This window comes from Haliotis asinina, chromosome 6 (assembly GCF_037392515.1).
Source record: "Haliotis asinina isolate JCU_RB_2024 chromosome 6, JCU_Hal_asi_v2, whole genome shotgun sequence".
NCBI lineage: Eukaryota > Metazoa > Mollusca > Gastropoda > Lepetellida > Haliotidae > Haliotis > Haliotis asinina.
Window position 1 is genome coordinate 42,881,095 of NC_090285.1, and position 26,424 is coordinate 42,907,518.

Here is a 26,424-nt window from a genome sequence, read left to right on the forward strand (position 1 = left end):
CCAGCCAGTTTGCTTCTGCAGAAGAGCTGTGAACTCTCCAAAGGAACAGTTTTTGCGTCATTTCTTTACACACTTCAGACACATTTTAACAGAGAGGTTTTATTGATAAGACATTTTCAACATGTGTCAACAAAAAAATCAGTTTTGCTATCAGGTATTTTCTTTGATGTTTTTATGAGATGTCCTGAGTGGGTTTTTAAGAGCCTATCACTTTACATAGTTTCAATATAGTTCCACATCCATCATATATTTAAAAGAAAGAAGCGGAGGAGACCCAGTTACACCAAAACTAACCGAGACGACGAGTGACAATATGAGTGACTGATATCAAGGAAGAGTTGGAAAAACAGTTGAGGTGAAGCCACACCCTTGTGTTCTCAATATTGCCCTTTTATGACATGAGGAAGGGAAGTTTTAAGCTCTATTTTTTCATCCTAGGCCAAGGTGTCCGTGCAAGCCTAAACATGCAGCTTGTCATGCGCTGAAACACACCCTCAGGATAAAACTGTGAGTGAGTGGTTAGATGAGTTAGCATGCTTTTACTCGGCTTTTAGCAATATTAAAGCAATATCAAAGCAAGGGACACCAGAAATGGGCATTATACCGATGTCAGGAATCAAACATATTTCCTTGATGTGATGAGCAAATGCTTTAACCACTAGGCTACCCCACTGCCCTGTTTTATTTATATCTCATGAAGCAGAGAAATATCTGTGAGAGGCATAAAAGTTGTTGACCAAAAACCTGTTTAATGTGAGCATGATCATGAATGTCTATAAGTTATGGTGTGTTAGCGTCAGGCAGACCTGTGACAGGAACAGTCCTCACATGATCAAGGTCAAACACGGTCCCAACTGACATTTACTTAATCAAACACATACAACAAACATGGTTTGGAAGAGAATCCCTACAATATACTTACTTAAACATACTGGACAGCATTTTTCTTCTCTATAGACAGGATTCTTGCACTCCAATGGAGGGCATTGTAATTTTGTACACGTAATACTTCCATTCTGAAAAACAAAAAAATTAAATGTTATCTTTAAATGCAATGTAATATATTCTCATCATGTCACAATCATGTTTCCATGAACTACAACTCTCATAGTAAGCTACATTTTTCTGATATGTAACAGATATGCTTATGATAACAAGTAAGTGATCATATTGAAGAACAGCAAGGATGGGTAGAGTCCTATATTATTACAGCATCAGTGCTCTTGTGTTAAAGGTGGTACGACTAATCTGGAAGAACAGTTGACATCTACAGTGTGTATGCTTACCCAATACATACACACATGGCATAGAGGTTTTGGGGTGGGGTGGTGGTGGACAAAGAGAAAGGACACCTTGTGTCTATTCATCCTGTACATACAGATGAACTGGGTTTTGAAAGGGGTTGGGATGGACATTGGAAGTGGGTACAACATAAAGTTGGTTTGGGGATTGGGGTAGGATGATTATGAACAAGGAAGGCCGTCTTCTGTCTACTGATAACCTTGCATGAACATGCTTTTGGTGGGGTTGGACAGTTGAAGAACAACCGTAAACATACACCCACTGTAGGGTATTGGAATAATGCTATTGGGGACATGGAGAAAAAAGGCCACCTGTCATGTGCTCACCCTTCACATACACAAGATTAGGCTTTTTTCTGAGAGCGTATGGTGGTAAAACGACCTTAAAAGTACACTCAGTGTAGGGAATTGGAATAAGGCTATTGAGGACACGGGGAAAGAAGGACACCAAGTGTCTACTCACCCTGCACATACACGCTGCACACTTATCTCGCTCCCACTGCTCCCCTTCTTTCCGAATTGTTCCATTGTCAGAACAACTCCGGGCACATTCACACTGCTCCAAACCAGTTAATCTCTCTTCTGCCTGCAGAAGCTGCAATAAAACATCAGTCCTCAAGTTTCAATACATGACCATGGATTTCTACATCTATTACAAATCTTAATTCAAAACCTAAATCAAGAAAAGGCATTATGTCAGTAAAAACCTCTTCCCCATTCTATAACACGTGAGAGTTTTTCTCTTCTCCTTTTGTGAAAGTTCGATAAACACTGCCCATACAATGAAGCCTCGCTAATTTGAATTTGATCAACTCTGTGAGTACTTTGGCAAATCTCGTCTCATGAATAATCAATACCTGATCGCCTACAAGCTCATTTAGCTCCATACTGATAATCTAAAGCAAAACCTTGAGACTCTAGTTCACTCAACACAAAAATAAACTTTCATTACAGTACATCATCACCATGAACTCAACACTATTATCATCCTCTGGACTTACCTTCATTGATATATTTTCATATAAATTATACATTTCTTTAACTTTTTGTTCCAAAGCTTGATACTGAGCACAAGTTGGACAATCTGCAAAGAAACGAGAACTGCATCAGTGTGTTGTGAGATAAATGGTGAGTTAGTGAGACTGTCAATTGCCTCATACAACAATCATGGGTTACTGAAGATCAAGCCTAACAGGAATAGTTCATAAGATCAGATAAAGAGTTGTTGGTCCATATGTCTACTTAACTGTTGGGGATGCTACTGTATGTTCTATTGTTATTTACATAAGTTATTAAATGTGCCATTTAATTCTGGGTCCTCATCAAACATAAGCCATTCTGGAGGCAGCCAATTAATGATGGTGTTTCTGTGTATGACATCGGTAACTGTGTGTCATCTCGTCCTGGTAAATGTAAAGGCTGATGTAAAACACAATCACTCAGTTTATCTCAAATTACAGGTGGACCAACTGTACACACTACTGCAACTTGCTTTGCAGAGTTGTGTCCGTTAAATATGACATGATAGCATGTGGGTTTGAATCCCTGGTTGAATCTTTCTGTGTCAACACCAAACCAGTGATGGTGGGTATCATAAAGAATGAATGAGTGAGTATGACTTTCATGCTGCAATATTCAAGGAATATCACAGCAGTGACACCAGAAATGGACTTCAAACATTGTACCCATGTGGGGATTCGAACCTGGTGTAGCAGGCCATTTCTTCCCTGGTCTAAACTTTCCCCAAAGAGAATCTGGCCTTGGCCAAAATTTCCTCAGGGAAGATTAGTCTTAGAACATTCTCTGCCCTTGCAAAGGTTGGCCTGTTACACCATGTCTTCAGTGTGATGACAAAACGCTCCAATCACTAAGCCACTTCACTAAGTCACTAAGATGTAACTGTAACTGACTGAGGTCTCCATGACTTCAGGCTTGTCTGAAACATGTATCTGACATGCCCTGATACAACTGAAATACTGTTCAATACAGCCTCAAACTGATTCACTTCACATCAGCAGGTCAGTCTTTCACCACTTAGCCTCTTAAAATGGTAAGGAAAAAGTCCATCACTTGCTCTCAAGAAAAACTGAACATATCTGAGAAAAACAGTAGAATTTCTGCAACTTGTATAAACCTAGCAAATGTGCAAGAATACAAGAGGGATAGTGATGGGAGCATATTGATACACCATCAAAGTATTACATGTGAATGCTGTGACCAATGTTCATCCTGGCGGACTATAAATATCTGAGCCTGTATCAGGCAGCAGTCAGTGACTGCATGAATAACAATCAATACCAACGGGTAGACTGACACAACCAGCAAGGTCACCCACACCTTGGCATCCTCATCAGATGGGTTCAGTGTGCTAACCAGGGCACTGGGGAACTAATCTGGCCCTGAATCCACGCCAGTTTCCCCGGAGGCAATAATGTCATGAATTATGGAATAATATGGAAACAAGTCTTCAAGAATACAGGATGAATGAGTGACTGATGTTTACTCTTGTAGTCAGCTATATTCCAGCTCTATCACTGTAGGTTATAAATAACCAAGGCTGCACATAGCAAACAAGTGATAGATTGCATGAATACTGGTTTGTTTGTATGTTGCTTAATGCCCTACTTAGTAATATTCCAGATGTATGATGCCTCTACATACTCGAATCTCGACCATCAATACAGTGATCAAGGTCATGTCACTGCTATCAGGACACACTGACATGTATCAGCCATGAGCCAACTCATGGGCCCTGTTCCTCAAGGCGACTGTAGTGCTTCAACAGTTGTAAGTTTTTTGAATATGGGAGTGACGACTGTCATAGCACTACAATCACTTTGAGGAAAAGGCTCTGGTGATTATACACTTCCACCACTCAAGGGCACTGCTCCAAGAGCTGACAATGATCTGACTATCATTACCCCAAATAACCTAAGCTGCCTGAGAGGCATTAGAAGGTTAAGAGTTACATGAATTATCCCACCAGGTACCCATCTTCTGCTGGGTGAACAGTGGCAATTTTGAACAAACTCACTTGCCTAAGAAGAGACAACATGTATCACATGCCCTTCAACTCTTATGACAACTGTAAACACTACTGCAACTTGCTTTGCAGAGTTGTGTCCGTTAAATATGACATGATAGCATGTGGGTTTGAATCCCTGGTTGAATCTTTCTGTGTCAACACCAAACCAATGATGGTGGGTGTCATAAAGAATTAATGAGTGAGTATGACTTTCAAGGAATATCACAGCAGTGACACCAGAAATGGACTTCAAACATTGTACCCATGTGGGGATTCGAACCTGGTGTAGCAGGCCATTTCTTCCCTGGTCTAAACTTTCCCCAAAGAGAATCTGGCCTTGGCCAAAATTTCCTCAGGGAAGATTAGTCTTAGAACATTCTTTGCCCATGCAAAGTTTGGCCTGTTACACCATGTCTTCAGTGTGATGACAAAACGCTCCAATCACTAAGCCACTTCACTAAGTCACTAAGATGTAACTGTAACTGACTGAGGTCTCCATGACTTCAGGCTTGTCTGAAACATGTATCTGACATGCCCTGATACAACTGAAATACTGTGATGATAATAGACTTCCACCACTCAAGGGTACTGCTCCAAGAGCTGACAATGATCTGACTATCATTACCCCAAATAACCTAATCTGATAAGATGAATTATCCCACCAGGTACCCATCTTCTGCTGGGTGAACAGTGGCAATTTTGAACAAACTCACTTGCCTAAGATGAGACAACATGTATCACATGCCCTTCAACTCTTATGACAACTGTAAACATCTTCTGCTGGGTGAACAGTGGCAATTTTGAACAAACTCACTTGCCTAAGATGAGACAACATGTATCACATGCCCTTCAACTCTTATGACAATAATGGGTTGCTGAAGACCTCTTCTAACCCAAACCTAATTTAAAAAAACATTGTCACTAAGGTTACATGATCCCCCGCCACAAATTATCAAATAAAACTTCATGCTGAAACCTTCAAAGTGTCGCGTTGACTTAGAAAAAGAAGTGAAGGTCACCAAAACTGACTGGGCCCTGCACCATCTGAAGATGAAGCTTTGTGTCAAATATGAAGAAAATCTGGTGACATGTTCTTGAGATATCTCACTTACAAGATAAACATGTAGGTGAATATGCTGAAACCTTCAAAGCGTGGGCGTGACCTTGAAAATGATGTGAAGGTCACCAAAATCAACTGAACCCTATGCCATCCCTACATAAAGCTTGGTGTCAAATATGAAAAATCAATCCAGCGACTGGTTCTTGAGATATCTCGCTGACAAGGGTTAAATGCTAAAGTCCCCTTGTGACCTTGAAATGAAGGTCAAGGTCACCAAACCTGACCTCACCTTTCTCATGCATTGATGAACCTAGGTACCAAATATGCAAAGAATGTAGGCAACCGTTCTTTACTTATTCCATTTCATATGGACAGATGGACGGAGCCTAATACTATATCCCCCGCTTCGCTCTAAATGCATGTCAGGGGATAAACAATTTAAGTAAAGTTTCAACAAAATTCCTAATAAAGTAACTAGAGCTTCCTCACCTGTATTTTGATCCGGACATTGTAATAAATACCCATGAGATTGAGTAACTATTTTTACATCTTGTAAAGCCCCCTGAAATAGACAAGAAAAATACAAATTCACATCATGACACAAATGTGATGTTCTGCAGAAACTGCGATTAAAAAAGTCTTTCTGTAACAAACTTTGGGACTGTTCATATGTTGATGATGACTTTTATGGAGAAGCATGTGAATGACCGCAACAAACATTTATGTACAAAGTAACTGACCCCCCTGCATGTCATGTACAAAATCAATGGCACCCCACTTAACGTGTGACAACACTCACACCCCTAAAACCATGATCACCCCCTAGCTCTGAATTATGAACGGTCCCTTACCAGGAAGCCCAGAAAATAGGGATAAAACATTTATTTGATTAAGACAGATTTCCATAAGTGTAATAATTTCTGAACATGATCATGTCTACTTTCTATGAAATAAAAAAACATATCTTTGTGCTGTTGTTTACTGGCTCTGGATGCGAACCACAGGAATACAGGTAGATAAAAACACACCTTCTACAACTTTTAAAACATTAACCAGAAATATTTTAACAAGATAAATACAGTTATAAACAACTCCAACATAACCATTTGTTCTAATTTTTTGTTCAAACAGTTATCAATTTGATGAAAATATAAATATATTTCAAGATTAAATCCAATTGACTTCCCTTCATTTACTAATCCACCGCAATACATACATTCAGATATAAACACACCTCCCAGAATTCTCCTCTCATAGCAGCTGAAAGCTATTACAAGTTATATACAGACTACTTGGTCAGGAAATCTTCTGCTAAATTAGTCATTAAATCCTCAAATAGACTCCACATCAAATACCACAATGCTTGATTAAGCAAATACCTCAGGTGCAAATACTATTTTCAATTCTCAGTCTCTTATTACCTAATTTAAAGCCATATCAGTGCTTCCTCATTTTTCTAGCATGCCATGAAAAAAGACAGAAATGATATAAACAATGAAGACTATTGAATAAGAAGTATTAATCACCCAGACTGGTGCCAACCATCTTGAAGTGTTTCCTGGGATTCCTACAATAGTTAATTAACCTGTTCCTCACACTATCACCTCCACACACATGACATTGTTTGGCTGCACGTATTAATATGTCTGCAAGCCCTAGAATAACCATCTTTGCCTATCAGTTTCCGCATGTTTGGGCGGAGTGCTTCTAACTCACTATTTACCAAAAATAAAAACATGTTGGCACTTCAATGTAATTTCAAAGTTTAAAAGACTTTGAAATTCTTGGCAATAGAATAGGCAAAAAGTTCTATTCAAAAGAATACTTGGCAGAGAAGATACTGTTCCATTAACCCATTGAAGAATAACTGCATGAATGGATGTACCACTGTCATTCCTCCATGTTCTTCAGTGGCGTGATTAAAGCATGGTCTCTTGTACATCACATAAAGAGGAATCGGTGCCAAAGGTATTCCATAAGTTAGCATTACAAAGGTAAAATCACGTAGCAGTGTCTGTTATTGGGTTAAATACACAGAACAGCTTCTCTTTTAGGTTCCATAAGCATTCTGGACTCTATGATAAAATGTTTTTGGGGGGCTTGCCAAACTGGGCATTATTTGATTTCATGCACTGCAGTGTATGAAATCTGTTTGATATGATTCACTTGAGGAAAGTCATGGCTGTGTCTTGGTAACGTATCAGTAATGTAAATTAGCATTCATACCTCTGACAGCGTTCATGCTACATATCGTTACAGGTCAATTGATGAGCAAAGTTGTACATGCTCTCTGTAATCTGAAGTTACCCTCATCTGCATCAACTTACAAAGCATCCCTTTCAATGAATACATCCCATCAGTTACCTAGGGGCTCCTTTCACAAAGCAACCTTTGCTCAGGTTAACCTAACTCAGACTTAGGTAATCTTAGTGTAATGTTAAAGAATGGAAATAAGGTTAACCTTAATAAAGGTTGCTTTGTGAAAGCAGCCCTAGGTGTTTTACAACCAAGGATGCACCATTGCAGGGAAAGAAGAGTATAGAAAGGGTAGCTATACAAGCTAAATGGCCCGTAACAAGTAAATTCTATTATTAGCAAAAACTAGGAAAGAGGAACAAAGACACTTGGGCAGTCAAAGGGCAGAATATTATATTTAGATAAATAGCATCATGAGCTATTTCTCCACCAAAATGGTTGTCTGTTTATATAGCTGCTGCCATCTGTTCAGTTAAACATTTCTTGCAGCTACTACATTTTCCTAAAGATTCATAAGCGAGATTGTTTGCATTTTGTGAGAGATATTTGATTGTACGATACAGTGAATGTTATTGCATGAATCAACTGACTGTCATCAGATGGTCAGGAGAGTGATTGAAACCTTGGAGTCAGTGAGTGATGGCTTGGATTAAAAACAACCCAGCAGATGGCTTCTGGTTTTGCTTGACTTAATAGAACCTGCTTGGACTGCCCAATGCATAAACTTGTAATCTCCTTAATATCTGTATCAATAACTCTAAAGTCAAGTGTCCTGCAACAGTGGTTAGTATCCAGAAACACCGACAATGCTCTTACTTCAATAATAACACTGACACACTAATACAATTTGGAAATCATTCATAGTTTGGTGGGAGCACCTTACCCACAGAGCCAGATTCACGGACACATTCATGTCAGAACTGGACATCCTTACATATTCCATATATACAAAATTAGATACTTTCTTTCTGTGCAATGAAATGTCAGTCCTGTCACCATTTCAGAACATCCTCCCAAAAAGTCAGTCTAACTATGCTTGGAAAAACAGTCAATTCATTCAGCATTACTTTACCCTCCCTCCAGATGTATATCACCTTATAAGTTGATGATCAAAGCATTACATAAATACATGCTTCACTTTTGCCTGGGTGTCTGATTCTAATGAGTGAGTTTAGTTCTATGTCACACTCAGCAATATTCCAGCTATATGGCGGTGGTCTGTAAATAATCAAGTCTGGACCTGACATTCCAGTGATCCACAGCATGAGTATCGATCTGCGTAATTGGGAACTGATGACATGCGCCAACCACGTCAGCGAGTATGAACGCCCAATCCTGTTAGTCACCTCTCACGACAAGCATAGTCACCTTTTGTGGAAAGCATGGGTTGCTGAAGATGTATTCTACCCCCGGACCTTCACAGGTCTCTGATTAAGATAGAACCTACAATTGGCACCGAGGAATGCAGATTATATTAGTCAAAGACTGAAAGATGTTGTTGTTTAATGCCACACTTGACAATACTGGTGTTTGGAAAATAAACAACAAAATCAGCAATCAAAGCCAAAACCCATGTTAACTCTTGTGGTTCGTTAATATCAACTAAAAATAAGTTGGGTGAGTTTCAGTTTCATGGGTAATTCTCTTATATCATTAGGATTCTATTTTGTAAGCGGGAGTATTTTTTCTCCTTATTCTTGACACAATACAAGCAGGGGATCAGTAAAACCAAATAAAATTGGTATGGCCCAACCAATAAAATAACAGATTCAGGAGCAATGTCTGACAAAAACCTTAAAACTCAATCCTTCAATGAAAATCTAAAGGTCAGGATATGACTTTTGTGGGCAGTGAAAGCCAAACAATAATTCCCTCCATGTTTCATACTTAATCACAATTACAATGCAAATATAATATTTCATATATTGTTCCAAGAAATACCACGCAACCATGACCTTTAGGAAAAAAACAATGAAAGTGTAATGAAATATATAATCAATTTCCATTCAATATCTCTGCTCTACATAGAAGACAGTGTGATATTTAGAAACACAGTAAACTGAGGTATTCGATAATAAAAAGGGTGTGTTCATATCCAGTGTATAAAACAGCTTTAACATAAATCTAAAATATTCTAAAAACAACAGATCTGATTTCATTTATGTGCTGTGTTTTTACAAATCCTTATCACCAATGTTAAAAGGACTCTCTATTATTTTTTTCTGAGCTTGCATAAGATATACAAACTCATTGTTTTCTACAATCACCAAAATGTACAAGCATACTGGCATACTTGCACTAACACATAGAATAGCTTATTCTATTAAATACTTTTCTTTATTGTTTTCTTCAAATGTTATCATCATGTCAACATGTTTTTCAATTACATTATTTTTTAAGATTCATCCCGTGATGAAAATGTACAAGAAGCACTTTGGCAAAACAGAACATCAATGAGAATAGCAATTCACAAATAAAATATAATCAATCTTCTCTCAAGAAAATCATATTTCAGTTTCATGTACAGTAAAGTAACAAAGATATGATAATGATGTTTCATTCCCTCTCAAATGGCAAAAATCCTTTCCACTTGAACTCCTGTGAGAAGGACGACACACTTGGGAGATATAAAACACATCTTGCCCTGACGTAAAATCATAATCGTTTCACGCCCTCTTGACAAGATACTTGGTGCAAAACACTAAACCAAGCATGCCATCTGGTCTATAATTCAATGTGCACATAAATTTTCACGGAGTGCATCGTAACTGTCTCAAATATGATGTCAAGCCGTTGCAAGTTTCAACAAAATCCAATAGAATCATCCATTTGGTGCATGAGTGGCATCCATTTTGTTTTAACGATGATGGTAACTTTTGTCTGGATTGATTTGCGTTAATTTCTTGAATTAACAAGACCAGTTTTCTGTTATCCCTGAGTGGTTTCCTGTGGGTCATTGTTCTTGAACAGTGGTTGATGGCATTGCTATGGCTCTCATCACAGTGTTTTAAGCTAGAAATCCTAAAACCTTCTCAAGGTTCAGACTTGAAGAAATCCAAAGGCTGTATTAACTAACAGTTTCCATTTCCTCTACACCGTGGTGTTCGGACAACCATCTTCTTCAAATTTGATTGTTTCTGTCATTCGTGTTCTGCTGTCCTTCACTCTTCTGGTGCATCATCAAATTGGAATCACGTCAGCCTGTTCTTGTCATGATTCAAAATGTAAGTACACAAAACCACCTCCATTAAAAGTCAAATTTCCTCTTATTGAATCTCCTGTCCTGAATCAACACCAATAACCAGCACTTAACCCAATCTCCCAGGAATGTAACTCCTTCATATGACAAACACAGCACAAATCTGAAAAACAAATCACCAATACTTACCCTAAAAAGTGCATGTTGGCCATTTCTTTGACCAATAAAAAGAGCTAGTTTCCCTGCCGTGAACTCCCGATCCACTGTGTGAATCACTCGCTGATATATTTTGCTACAGTTTACCAGGAGCGTCACATGGGCTCCGCTAATGGATAGGGCTAAGTGATGCCACTGGTTGTCTGCAAGTCTGTATGGGAATGTTTCGACATGTATTTGTTGGTCATGTGTATAGTGGAAACGTATTTCATCTCGTCGTCCACTACTTTCCACTTCTAAAAATCTGAAATACAATGAACATAATAAATTAACACCATGTACATGTGGATATGTTAATGATAGTGAAATATGCAAGAGAGGTTGCTTTGAGTTAGAGTGTAACAAGTGCAGACTGATGAGACATCATGTCTGAGCTGGTATTGCACTTCTGACAATGATAAGCACACCCAGGCACTGTTAAGGGACATAACTTTACAAAGTGACTAGCTGTGTCTCCACATTTTCATGCCTTTCCAAACATGACCTCAGCACATCAGATATATGCCATGAATACTCCTTGTGATATCAAACCTGAGCAACTATTGCAGCATAACACCTGTCAGCAGAGTTTGATTTTTTAACTGGTTTACCTGCTCCAGATTATAGAAAGCACCAGCACTAAGTACAGTTCTAACTAGTCTGCCTAAGATACTCATAACATTAAGCTCCCTTTGTGCAAGCAGACCCTGATTTCAATATTTCCATGATGCCATTACACTGCTGATGTACTGTTGGGTCATGTACTGTTGGGTCAAGTTAGGTAGCCATTTGTAAAAGGACTGGGTTCAATTCTCTTCATCAGTGCAGCATGGAAAACTCATTTCCCGTACCCAAATTACTCCAAAATCAAATTTGTAAAGTTACATGAAAACTATTCTATAATCTTGCTGGGCCAACACTGAATATCAAATTGTTCAGGTAGATAATTCAGTAATTGTAGGCATCTCTTTGTCCTGATGACCTTCATTACCAAGGACACAGGTGCAACAATGTGCATGCTTTACGAACACTCTGCATGCACTTTGCCAACACACACATGTTGTAAGATGAAGTCGCTTCCTACATCAAAGACAAATCCTTCAGATGAACACAACTCCTTGAGAATAATGGCTGAAGTTCTAGTAGATGTGTCAGCTTGTACAATTTAACATATCCTTCATGGTGTTTTTGTATATGTCTAATTATACGTCTAATGTCACAGTTGTGCCAACCGCTTTTCAAAATTTCTGCTTCGGTAACTACTAATTAGATTTACCTTGAGAAATCACTTTTATCTTGACGTCAGAAAAATGCATCATTATGTACATCCTGCCATTATATTTTTTTTCCAGATGAAAAAATTATTAGTCTAGACTCAAGTGGTACAAGAATCAGATTTCCCTCCAAGGCCTTTTAATACACAGCTTGATAAATCTATTTATTTTCACAATATTTTGATACTAAGTTACACTAAAAGAGCTGAAAACAGTTAACACTATTCAGTTGTAAGGTCAAACTAAATAAAATTTAATAAAGTAAACTGAAAGCATTCTTTAATACCAAAAGGTCAAGAATATAGTATGTTCAGACAAACAACATTTTCAATATTTAATTTTCAACAGCCTTTTCTACTTGAACATCAAAGAAATTTCAGATGGTTAACACAATGAAATTTGTGATTTTTAAAAATATTGTAATGGGAAACAAAATAAAAGATAACAATTTAAGATTTGGTAATTGCCAGTGGCTAGGAATATAGTTTCCGCTCAACAGACAAATCCGAATAGGCAAATGACTGGTCCTGTAAGGTAAATTCTTTCATTCACAAGCTAACAATTCATTTCCATGAGCTGTGGTAAGAACTTAAACCCAATGTTGTGTCTTGACATTAAAATTACGGAGCAGAAATAGCCCATAACAGCTGGCAGACAGTACCTAATTGAGACAGGAGTCTTGAACTGGTGGGTAATTAATTCCACCAGAGCTTCATTCAGAGTCTAACAATTACATATCTTCTCTTTCACAAGTGCTAATGAAGAAATGGGTTAATTGCCAGCACAACAGGTAGACCAGATAGTCTGCTCTCTTGCTTCATAGGGGGCGCTGGTGTAGATGTGATAGCGCCCCCTCACAGGTAATCATGGTGCACTATGGGAGATTACTATCAATGATGGTGATAGATCTGTGACGTTATCTTAACTGTGTTTATAAACTTTGTATTTGTTTTCTAAAACATATTTTCTTAAGTATTCAGGATTTATGAACACAGTTTTAATGATCAAAAGGAAATAAAAATGCAGAATTTCAAAGAGGAATTACATGAAGATATTTCAGCAAGAACTATCTTTATGTGTATAAGATAAGGCCCTTCACAACGGTTAGTGTGTCAAGGGATGTGTTTAGTTTACATAGTTTTCTAGTTATTTAATGGTGGCTTCTTGGTGTTCGAGTTTGAACCACACAAATCACTGACTGACACAGATGAATTAGTGTGTATGGTTTTACACCACTTTTAACAACATTCCAGGAACATGACAATGAGGGACACCAGAAATGGAATTCGCACAATGAACCCATCTGAAGAATTGAAGCCAGGCTGTTAGCATGATGAGGGAACAGTTTATAACTAAGCTACTCCACCACCACCTTGGGGCTTTTACATATTTAAACTTTAACACAATAAAACTGAATAAATGTTTACTCACCTGTATATTTCTGAGGAAAATGAAAAAATGCTACCAGAATCCCCTAATTCCTGTCTTACATTGGCTAAAAATGTGATTTCATCATGAGTTTTCAATAAATGAAGTGCTTGTTGTAAAACTGGTTCTGGCACAGCTATGTGGCGAGTGGCACCTGAAACAGAACAGACTCAACATAAGCACCAGGTCATCACTGACAGAATGGAAAACATAGAAAATACTAAACTATGTCCCGTGTAATACCATAATCATGAAACGAGTGAACGGTTTGGTATCTAACAAGTGAAAATAAAAGTTAGATATTGATACCATTCATGAGTTTCATAAATATCTTTTATGCCAGATTTCACAACATTCCAGCAATATCACAGCAGAGGCACAGGATGATGGGTATCACACAGTTTTCTTATGAACAGTTGGTGTCCTTCACATAGCAAGCAAACATTCTGACCATGAGGATACAGCAGTGGTTACTATTAGAGACTGGTTGCATGTTGTTTAACACCACACTCAGCAGTATTCTAGCTATATGGTGGTGGTCAGTAATTAATCAAGTCTGGACAAAACAGTCCAGTGACTGAGAGCATGAGTATACATTGTGTCAACCATGTCAGCAACCCGGACTGCCTGATCTTGTTAGTCGCTTCTTATGACAAACATGGGTTTCTGAAGACCAGGTCTAACCTTCAAGAGTTTGTATCAGTGACAATTCCTATCACCACTGCACCAAGACATACAATCAGCTAGGTATAACAAGTTTTCAGCTCTAATGACAATCATGAATTAGTAAGGAAGGTACTGTTTTCCATGTAAGCTCAAGTGGCTTTCTGTTGAAATGACTGAGAAGCAGCAAAAGATGGTTCTTGCATACTGCACCCGTAGGAAATCAAATTATGTTCTTCAGCAAGTAGAGTCAGTGTTATAACTAATAACAAATCCTTCATGCTAGGTCTTACGAGTCCAGACATTTCCTGTTAATCTACACATATCTCAAGTAGTGAGTTTTGAAGTCATCATATGTGATAGATTAAACAAGCAGCATCAAAACTGAAGACTACATAAGATACTTTGCACGGCCCACACAGAATTAATGTGCATCACGCAACACCTCAATAACATGTTCATCAAGCCTTAAGTCTAAGGCAGTCCACGTAACATCAGTCCATGTATCATTTTATCAGTCCATGTATCAGTTTACCAACACTAAACATGATAAATATGATACAAAAAACAAATTCTGGCAAGTAGATTCAAAAGTGCTTGGCACAGACTGTTCTCCCAAATAATATATTCATAGTTCTCTCAATAACCAAAATGGGAATAGAAGTAAACACAAATATAAACCCTTAGCCTAAGGTTAAATTACATAGAACATCTCTTTACAAGAACTGGATTGCCAATCACCTTGTTCATTTTGTAACTTTACACTCTATGTCCCAGTAATCAATCACTCTTAAACCACTGAGAAAGCCTGCAAGCCTTGGAAGAACAGATAAGGAAGTCATTGCCCCAAGGAACAAAATTGGCGGGTTTTTGATTACATGTAGTACTACTATCCTGACCACTACATTTAACAGGTAAATGATTGATCTATTCTTTTGTTGGTTGTTATCTGCTCTAACAGCTTCAGCTTTGATCATAAACATGAAGGGAATCTGTCATTCTTCTGTCAATTGTCTGCCCAGTGTAACCTCCACAACTTATTTTGGACCTGTCTCATAGTTCAGCCATCAAAGAAGCGTGTAAAAACAACAGTATGATCAAATTTGCTTCTGGCACCAAACTCAAAATGCTTGCAACTATTAGTACCCTGGGAAATCATGTTTGCTTGAGGTAGAAATACCAGGTTCAAATGATCTCAAAATCGTGATCCTTCACGTTAACCTTCAGATTCGACATTTAAATGTTAAGCTCAATAACAAATATAATGATAATCAGTATAATCACTTTTTCCTAGGTAATGGTAACAACCAAAACAAAATATCTTATCTGATACTGTAGCATTAAGAGCCACGCACCAAAACATACTGGTTTAACCAAAACAGAAGTTTCCATAGACAGAGGTTTACAAGAAATAACCTTCCTTGTCATAATACATAACATGGGTTAGTATAGTGGTCAGCACTGACAAGGACAACAACTACAGCAGATCTACAGAATACTACAGAACTTAAATGATTAGACCTGTATCTCATCCAAATGATAGTGGTCAGCACTGACAAGGACAACAACCACAGCAGATCTACAGAATACTACAGAACTTAAATGATTAGACCTGTATCTCATCCAAATGATAGTGGTCAGCACTGACAAGGACATCAACCACAGCAGATCTACAGAATACTACAGAACTTAAATGATTAGACCTGTATCTCATCCAAATGATAGTGGTCAGCACTGACAAGGACATCAACCACAGCAGATCTACAGAATACTACAGAACTTAAATGATTAGACCTGTATCTCATCCAAATGATAGTGGTCAGCACTGACAAGGACATCAACCACAGCAGATCTACAGAATACTACAGAACTTAAATGATTAGACCTGTATCTCATCCAAATGATAGCGGTCAGCACTGACAAGGACATCAACCACAGCAGATCTACAGAATACTACAGAACTTAAATGATTAGACCTGTATCTCATCCAAATGATAGTGGTCAGCACTGACAAGGACATCAACCACAGCAGATCTACAGAATACTACAGAACTTAAATGATTAGACCTGTATCTCATCCAAATGATAGTGGTCAGCACTGACAAGGACATCAACCACAGCAGATCTACAGAATACTACAGAACTTAAATGATTAGACCTGTATCTCATCCAAATGATAGCGGTCAGCACTGACAAGGACATCAACCACAGCAGATCTACAGAATACTACAGAACTTAAATGATTAGACCTGTATCTCATCCAAATGATAGTGGTCAGCACTGACAAGGACATCAACCACAGCAGATCTACAGAATACTACAGAACTTAAATGATTAGACCTGTATCTCATCCAAATGATAGCGGTCAGCACTGACAAGGACATCAACCACAGCAGATCTACAGAATACTACAGAACTTAAATGATTAGACCTGTATCTCATCCAAATGATAGTGGTCAGCACTGACAAGGACATCAACCACAGCAGATCTACAGAATACTACAGAACTTAAATGATTAGACCTGTATCTCATCCAAATGATAGTGGTCAGCACTGACAAGGACAACAACCACAGCAGATCTACAGAATACTACAGAACTTAAATGATTAGACCTGTATCTCATCCAAATGACAGTGGTCAGCACTGACAAGGACAACAACCACAGCAGATCTACAGAATACTACAGAACTTAAATGATTAGACCTGTATCTCATCCAAATGATAGTGGTCAGCACTGACAAGGACATCAACCACAGCAGATCTACAGAATACTACAGAACTTAAATGATTAGACCTGTATCTCATCCAAATGATAGTGGTCAGCACTGACAAGGACATCAACCACAGCAGATCTACAGAATACTACAGAACTTAAATGATTAGACCTGTATCTCATCCAAATGATAGTGGTCAGCACTGACAAGGACATCAACCACAGCAGATCTACAGAATACTACAGAACTTAAATGATTAGACCTGTATCTCATCCAAATGATAGCGGTCAGCACTGACAAGGACATCAACCACAGCAGATCTACAGAATACTACAGAACTTAAATGATTAGACCTGTATCTCATCCAAATGATAGTGGTCAGCACTGACAAGGACATCAACCACAGCAGATCTACAGAATACTACAGAACTTAAATGATTAGACCTGTATCTCATCCAAATGATAGTGGTCAGCACTGACAAGGACATCAACCACAGCAGATCTACAGAATACTACAGAACTTAAATGATTAGACCTGTATCTCATCCAAATGATAGCGGTCAGCACTGACAAGGACATCAACCACAGCAGATCTACAGAATACTACAGAACTTAAATGATTAGACCTGTATCTCATCCAAATGATAGTGGTCAGCACTGACAAGGACATCAACCACAGCAGATCTACAGAATACTACAGAACTTAAATGATTAGACCTATATCTCATCCAAATGATAGTGGTCAGCACTGACAAGGACATCAACCACAGCAGATCTACAGAATACTACAGAACTTAAATGATTAGACCTGTATCTCATCCAAATGATAGTGGTCAGCACTGACAAGGACAACAACCACAGCAGATCTACAGAATACTACAGAACTTAAATGATTAGACCTGTATCTCATCCAAATGATAGCGGTCAGCACAGACAAGGACAACAACCACAGCAGATCTACAGAATACTACAGAACTTAAATGATTAGACCTGTATCTCATCCAAATGATAGCGGTCAGCACTGACAAGGACAACAACCACAGCAGATCTACAGAATACTACAGAACTTAAATGATTAGACCTGTATCTCAACTGAAGGCGTCATTATCAACACGGGTACTACACATCTATACCCATAACAGTACCACAGACATGTTTCTGTACACAGAAGTGTACCCTAAACAACATCAAAATACAGAACATGTCCTGTACCCTACACAGTGGGAAGGTCCATATTCCACAACCCAAAAACCGTATGTAGTTGGCGCCGATCAGCTGATTGCGAGTGTTATTGTGCACTGTGAAATATTTGTTTCTGTGTATAGTTGTGTCTTATATAATGCAATCAAATGCATCTAGTTGACATCTATGACAGTTCCGATCAAGAAAAGTGTATAGTGCAGAATGGAATTGTCCTTTCTGTATTGGCTAGGGTACGTTTCTGTAAAATCTATGCCAAAAGAAACCCTTTCAGCATAACTGTTAGATCATTATTGTCCCTACAGCCTATCCCTCCACACAGGGCTAAAGCCCTAAATGAATCAAATCTATTCCTGGTCTCCTTGTGGCTCCTTTTCAGTTTTAATGGGTTTACTTGTAATCCAAATGGTTGCAATCAAAATTTGGGGCTCCTTTTCAGTTTGAATGGTTCTATACATTCAGAGACAAAACCAGAAAAAATCTAGCCACACAAGAGAAGATAATTATGATCAGGCCCACTATCTTTACACATACAATGTGGTCACTGACAGATGAACATTCAGGCTTTTGCACCAACAACAGTACACTAACTTCTAGACATTCAATACATATAATTCTGATTAGAACAAACAATTCCTTTTAAATGGAAAATGAGCCCCAGTGAGAAATGAGATTTTGAACCTGAGGAAATCTGAGTCTTGCCTTATTTAGAGCTTCAGCATTGAAGAATGGGCTAGGCAGAAGCTCAAATAATGCAGTTCAGGGACTTTGTGGCTACCACATGGTCAAAATCAGTAATGACCTAACCCTGCAAAGGAAGTTAATTATGATCAAGACTGTATCACAGCTCTTTGTCCTTTAACACACAATGTTGTCACATGTAGTCTCTTGTACAATGTACAAACAAGACATAATGCACTTCAAAAGCAGTACAAGTACTGCCTGCAGGAACTGTGGTACTAGGACTCCATGTCTAAACTGTCATTAATAGAAATAAAATGAATAGACACTAACTGAATAAATATTCGAACAGATATCAACAACAGCCAATATACAGAATGTCTGGATGACAATACAAAAATCAATACCATGCAGTGATAAAATTGTACCATGATGTATAAATAAATATCATGCTAACCATCCCCTGGCTGTTATACCTGTCCCATACACTACAACAACTACACAACATTGTCCTATCAGATGGTCTATTATATAATGATGATTGCTTCTACCCAACATAATTAACAGACAGTTTTAATTTACTCCCAAACATAAACATTGCTAATAGTCTGTAATTAGTGCAGACGGAAGTACCTACACACTAACACTGCGTGCAGTTTAAGCTGCAGAGATTCATTTATCTGCTGGTTTGCAGCGCAGAAATTTGCCATATTAGAGCTAACTCCTCCAAAGCTGTGACATGATTTCACTCAGGACATCTGACATCTTTATTAATAAAAATGATTTCTTATGACAGAGGAAGTTCTTAACTTTCATGTCTTCTTGAAACCACAAAATATCTGAAATCTTCAGAAAATGAAAGGCATTTGACTTTCTGAACGTACAGATTTGTCAGAGCTTTGAAAGATGTAATAATCACAAAAAAGCCTTTTTTACCTAGAGCATTTAAACAACCTCTTTGAGCATATGTTTCATGAAACCTGTAATACAAGATGAAACCAGTGCTATTGCAGGAGTGTTCTTCGGACAGATACACCACACGACCTTGTTTAGATCAGGGAATACTTCAAGCATACAAATAAGGCAGTGCATATGTTGGTGTCAACTGTACCAGTGTCTCCTTGGCTCTGTTGCCATACACACACGACTGGGTGGGTGGGTGAGTGAGTGAGTGAGGCGATCTTAGGCTTACGAGAGCTATGTGAAACAGGGCACTGACCCATGCTTGGCGTGAGAGGCAACTAATAGAATTGGGGATCAAACCCGCTGACTTGGTTGACTCATGTCTGTATGAAGCACACGGTTCTATGAATGCAGTTTCTGTATGTAATGACTATGTTAACACTGCATGTAGGCATGACACTGTATGACAGCAGGACATACAAGCAGAACATGTTCCACAGAGTGGGTTCAGCAGCTGGACTGCCAAGACTGTTGGGCTGGCTGTTATCATGTTATGTTCTCTATGAGACTCCTACATCTGGAGGCCTCAGATTACTTGTTTATCACAGGATAAGCTTGCTAAATGTGACAAATAAATTACACTGTGAATGTCCTCCTAGATTATACATGGCTGTCCATCTTTCTGTGGCTCTTTGAACACTGACTTAAAAAACGTGCAATGTCAAGCTCAATGATGTTTCCTATCAGATTTGTGAAAAAGAAGAAAATTTAAAGCAGTTTTTGTAAAGAACACCTTATACTCAAGACCAATGAATCACACCGAGTAAATCATAGGAAACCAATTATTAAAAGCATGTCAACACTCTTAAGATTATGATACTGAACCTTCAATGTCCACTCGTCATGCAAGAGTAAAGGTGAGAATACTTCTGTTGTTATGATTTTATACATCTCACATGTCTACTTTTATCCAGCAGCAAAACCTATTCACAATCTTACTAAGAAATATATCATTTAAGTTGTATTTGAAATTATACTCATTTAAGTCTTTTGAGATTTTACATGAATGAAATTAATTCCAGTAATAAATCACAGTCATGATATTTTCCCCCAACATCTTAAATATTGACAATGAAAATCCAAAATGAAAAATATTTCGGCAAAGCATTGACAATAAATGACACAACAGTGATGGATTCCCAGAACGTGATTCCTAACAAATTCATGAAAGCCGAGCCTACGTCCAACGAAATTCAGAAGCAAATCTAATTTGCCTTAAAGTTACAGCAAGACCTTGCCTTTAACATACTTCCAAACCCACATTACATCAAGTCATATCAGCCTGTACACTTCAGTAAACTACAATAACTGTCTGTAATTCAACCTCCAACAGACTAGACACTTCTTCTTCCTCCAGCACCTGATAAAGTTTCTCTCGTGTCCCCAGCTGAGCAGCAGGTCAAAGTTGGGATGTTTAAAGAGCGAGTTACAGTGATTAACACTAAATTAATGAGCTGCATCAGAGGATGGGGCAGAGGATGGTGTAGACACACTACAGATGGCTGATAACTCTTCTTAGTCAATGGATCAGCGATCCATTTCAGTGTGCACTTAGGAATCATGCTTCCAACTGTTGTGTGAGAATTTGATGATTTTAAGAGCAATTTCAGTGTATCTGGAATCTGGTTAATTGAAAATAAAGCTACAGTGCGTTTCAAAACCTCATTTCAAACCCAGTGCGTGTTTCTGTCTCACCTGTCCTGATGTAGACTACACCTGTTAATTAATATGAATACTGACTTGTCTTTCAAATTGCATTTATTTATTACCACAATGTATTGCATGAAATAGTTCATCTATCTTTCAGGAGAAATCCACATAATTATAGGGTTTTAGTCCACTGATGATAAATAATAAGATCTTCTAATAATAATATTTTCTTTCTCCTCCTGCCTTTAGGGTTTTCTGAGGACAAAAAACTTGTAAAACAAGAAAGAAAACTTGTCTCACCTTAAATGCTATATCTCCTCCATATATTTTCTCACTGTATCAAACAACTTCAAAATAATCTGAAACACTTTTCATGACTATAATATATTTGTTACCAATTACATTAGTCACTGAATTCGGAGCATTTAGTGATCATCTGGGCTCTATATATAGTCAAACAAACTGTACATTCAAAAAGGTAGGACAATTTCAGCAATTCAGCTGTACAAACAAACACATTCTTATCACTCTCTCCATATGAAAATAACTTTCATCTAGCAGGGTTTTTTTTAATGTACTTCTGCACTCATGAACTTCCAGGTCTGAAATACCCCATCATCAAGAGAAATCACACCTTTTTCCAACTAACATCTTGAAAATGTTTTCCATAGAACCAATGATAGACTGATTATCCAAAGCCAGGATGCAAGCGAAAACTGCTATGGGCTTGATGCAATACAGCATCTTGCACTTAGCATGATAATGTTAGGGTAATGACGGCTTCTCGCAGCCCAAACAACATCACTTCAAAGGCCCCAAATGGAAGGCAGCAATTTTAGTATCAAGGGCAGATAACTAATGGCCACTTCCTGTGATATAATGGTATGAGGTATTCTGAAAATAACCACCATGATTTGTATTATGTCAGTGATTGCAACAGTTTCTACAACTCTCCACCAATAAAAGATAAAACATTAACACCAAGGTTTGGCCATTTTAACAGATTTCTGACTAACTTACAAGGGGACTCCCTCCTGAGAGCTATAGGCAAGATTGCCAAATGTCAGCTGATGGGAGAGTCTAAAGGGAACAGGACACAGACCACAAAAGGGATAATCAATGGCCAATACCAATATGGAACAAGATTTCATAAAGATATAAAATAAAAATATACACTACTAACAATAAGTAAGGGAATGAATCATCTCAATGTAATTGTTTAAAAGCACATTTTATAAAACCATGGAGTTGCATCTTAATGCAACATCTGATCACAAAGAAATTTCACACTGGGCACTAAGAGTACCTCAAGCACCTGCACACAGAATCCAAAGCATACCTACAGTGGAACTCATAATCACTAATTCAAATTGGGCTTAGCACACCCCATAATATGTCACAGATACATGTCCTAACTGAAAAGGCAACTGTCCAAAGTTCACCCAATGTTTCGTGAATCCAAAAATGTAATTTCTCAACTGTAGGGCAAGAACCATCAAATGGGAGAAAAAGCGTATCAGTAAGACCCAGCACCTGCTAACATGGCCATGCTTCAGGTTGCACTTAACACTTAAAGTTCACCCAATGTTTCGTGAATCCAAAAATGTAATTTCTCGACTGTGGGGCAAGAACCATCAAATGGGAGAAAAAGTGTATCAGTAAGACCCAGCACCTGCTAACATGGCCATGCTTCAGGTTGCACTTAACACTTAAAGTTCACCCAATGTTTCGTGAATCCAAAAATGTAATTTCTCGACTGTGGGGCAAGAACCATCAAATGGGAGAAAAAGTGTATCAGTAAGACCCAGCACCTGCTAACATGGCCATGCTTCAGGTTGCACTTAACACTTAAAGTTCACCCAATGTTTCGTGAATCCAAAAATGTAATTTCTCGACTGTGGGGCAAGAACCATCAAATGGGAGAAAAAGTGTATCAGTAAGACCCAGCACCTGCTAACATGGCCTTGCTTCAGGTTGCTCCAAGAGGAAGTACACGCAAGATAGACAACAAACCATCACTATGTATATTTCCCAAATAGACACTGACCTATATGCTCATTCCTCATTAATATTTCATACATTTATCATGATTACTACTTCAATATTGTTTCATATGTTTGTATTTTTTCAATAGCACAGGATGAGGTCTCATGAGCTGGTACATATAGAATCAGATCTCATTTGTTAATACAGGTACATATACCTACACAGGAAGACATCTCACTGGTTAATCACAATGTAGCACAAGTTTTTATTTGAAAATACTTACATAGCATGAGATCTCATTAGTTAATCCCATTATAGCATGAGACAACATTGGTTAATACAAATACAGGATGAGATTGCATTGGTTAATCCCATCATAGCATGAGACAACAGGATGAAATCTCATTGGTTAATCCCATTATAGCATGAGACAACATTGGTTAATATAAATACAGGATGAGATTGCACTGGTTAATCCCATCATAGCTGAGACAACAGGATGAGATCTCATTGGTTAATCCCATTATAGCATGAGACAACATTGGTTAAAACAAATACAGGATGAGATCTCATTTTCAGTGGGATTATATATAATTTCACTTGTAAATACCAAGATGAGATGAAATTTTATGGGTGAATATTAGCATCAGGATCAGGTGAGAATACCTGTTCAATCTGTTTTTTTTATTCTGGACATAAGTGGTTTGGGTCCTTATAATGCCATAGATGGCATCACTACAGATCATGACAGCCTGTAGAATGGGTTGGGTTCAATGTAGAACAGCAGTTGTATCACTCACTGAGCCTGAAGGGAGAGCAGAACTTGAAGACGTGACACAAGTGTTGACACAAACACAAATCTATGGTACAACCAAAACTACACGGTACTCGAAAACAAGTGATGTCCTGGTTGCCATGAAAGAGAACATCACTGAAAGTAGCCAGTATCATCCAGACAAGCTAATTCAGACAATTTTGAAAACTCCACCCAGACAAGTTACTTGGTTCAAAATATCCAACGCTGTCATAATGAATATTCCAGTGTGATTTCTGAGTAAGTTTTTGACATGACAGCTCTTTACATATTTGCTGAACAGTCACTAAAGATCAGTGGTAAATATCTAACCTTTAACTCAAAACAAGATTGGCATTCTTACAGATGCATGTAATGACAAGGACAGATCAGCACCACACTCTGCTCAGCCTGAACATCTGCTGTCATTCCCTGAGACAATGTCAGACATAATACAGAAGCAATGTCAGCAATTATACGCATAATGAGAGTAATCTCCAAGTAACCTGGCACTGATGCTAAAAAGACATGTGACAAAGTCCAGCACATACTAACTAGGGCACATGCACTACGAAATCTGTATTGGAAGCTATGAGGTTCTAAGCATGATGATCTTTACCACAAGTACAAAGCTGTGATATTTATCTGGCATCATTAATATTAATTGTCAGTATCCTTAATACTAAACTTCAAAATATTCATTCTATAATTAGGCTACAACGAGATAATTGCATGAAGAACAAATTATGGACTTAGTCATATGTGCTATCTGCATTCATGTGTTAGATGGAGTAAAGACCATATTATTGATATGGTTTCTGGATAGAGTGAATACTTTTGTCCATATATAACTGTCCGTCAGTGCAAGTGTATGTTTCTGAATTAAAGAATACTGGGGAACTAACGATTGCTGTTTTGTCCTGAAATATTGCTAACTACATTAGAAAAAAAGCCTTAGAAATTAGGATGTTGCGAAGATCATTAACCAGTTCAAGAAGTGAATTGTAAGGTACCTCCTGCACACTTCACCATTGAGGTATATCAAATGTATTTACTACATGTTTTAAAAAATGTAATAACTTAAGCAGAATTAAACTCAGGCTCTCTTAGATTACTTAAACTTGAAATGAATGCTGGCAGCTTAGATGGCGCTGGGGCCATCTTTGGTTTCAAGTTGAAAAGGCCCGGATAGAAGATTAGCCTAATAGTACATACATCAATTCATGGAATGACAAAATGGACATGGCTATACATGGCGGTCATTGGTAGTCAAGTGGAATAAGGTGTCATGATCCACTGCTTAAAACCAAATATAACCCTAATTATAAACTGGGGACTGTCAGACCTTAGCTCATATGGTTTTGTGGAAATTGTTAATGTCCCTGATTTGAACAAAAAAGAAACCATCTTGATACACCTCAAGTACTGTGTGACACACAATTAAAAACCATCAAACTACAGTTTTCCATCCACCACAACCATGAATGAAAGACCCACAATGCTCATCCCCAAAAACCAGCACACACCACAGGTAGGCAGGGTAACCTTTTCTGACCCATCCTTTGCAGCATCAAACAAACGAGATGGTGGTGTCTGGGGCTTGGTGATAGAAGCCAGACAAAGGACGAGGTCTCCATTGTGATAACACACTTTGTAGCCTCAATTATTGTATCACCGAGAACCCTTGAGGAACGCCACAGATCTGATTGATGTTAGCAACTTGCCCTTACCTAGCTCTTGTGTGGTAACATGTGGATCAACTGTTAGTCATACTAGATAAAAATACATTTCAAAGGGATATGGGACAAAAACTCAATTTACCTGAATGACTTTTGAAAGCTTAGTCAGCAATATTTCAGCTGTTATACTTGTTCACAGCTCTTATACAAGATTATAAATAAGCCTGTGATTGATACCATGAGCACCTGTCTAAATTAGCAGGTTAAAATGGCATATAAATCATCCGAGTCACACACTATGACAGCCAAATCCTCACCATTCATTTCTCCAAGTATATAATATTGTGATATTTGGT

At 38.1% G+C, this 26,424-nt stretch overlaps 1 protein-coding gene across 2 annotated transcripts in view; it reads right to left on the bottom strand.

Annotated features, from left to right (window-relative positions):
* Positions 1–26,424, bottom strand: part of LOC137287309 (protein kinase C-binding protein NELL1-like) — a 126,118-nt gene that overhangs the window by 12,600 nt on the left and 87,094 nt on the right. For both annotated transcript variants that reach the window (XM_067819546.1, XM_067819547.1), the window contains exons 3-8: positions 13,742–13,892; positions 11,031–11,301; positions 5,876–5,948; positions 2,303–2,385; positions 1,765–1,896; positions 923–1,016 (exon numbers count right to left, since the gene is read on the bottom strand). In XM_067819546.1, coding sequence (XP_067675647.1) covers positions 923–1,016; positions 1,765–1,896; positions 2,303–2,385; positions 5,876–5,948; positions 11,031–11,301; positions 13,742–13,892 — 804 coding nt within the window. The remainder of the gene's footprint in view (positions 1–922; positions 1,017–1,764; positions 1,897–2,302; positions 2,386–5,875; positions 5,949–11,030; positions 11,302–13,741; positions 13,893–26,424) is intronic.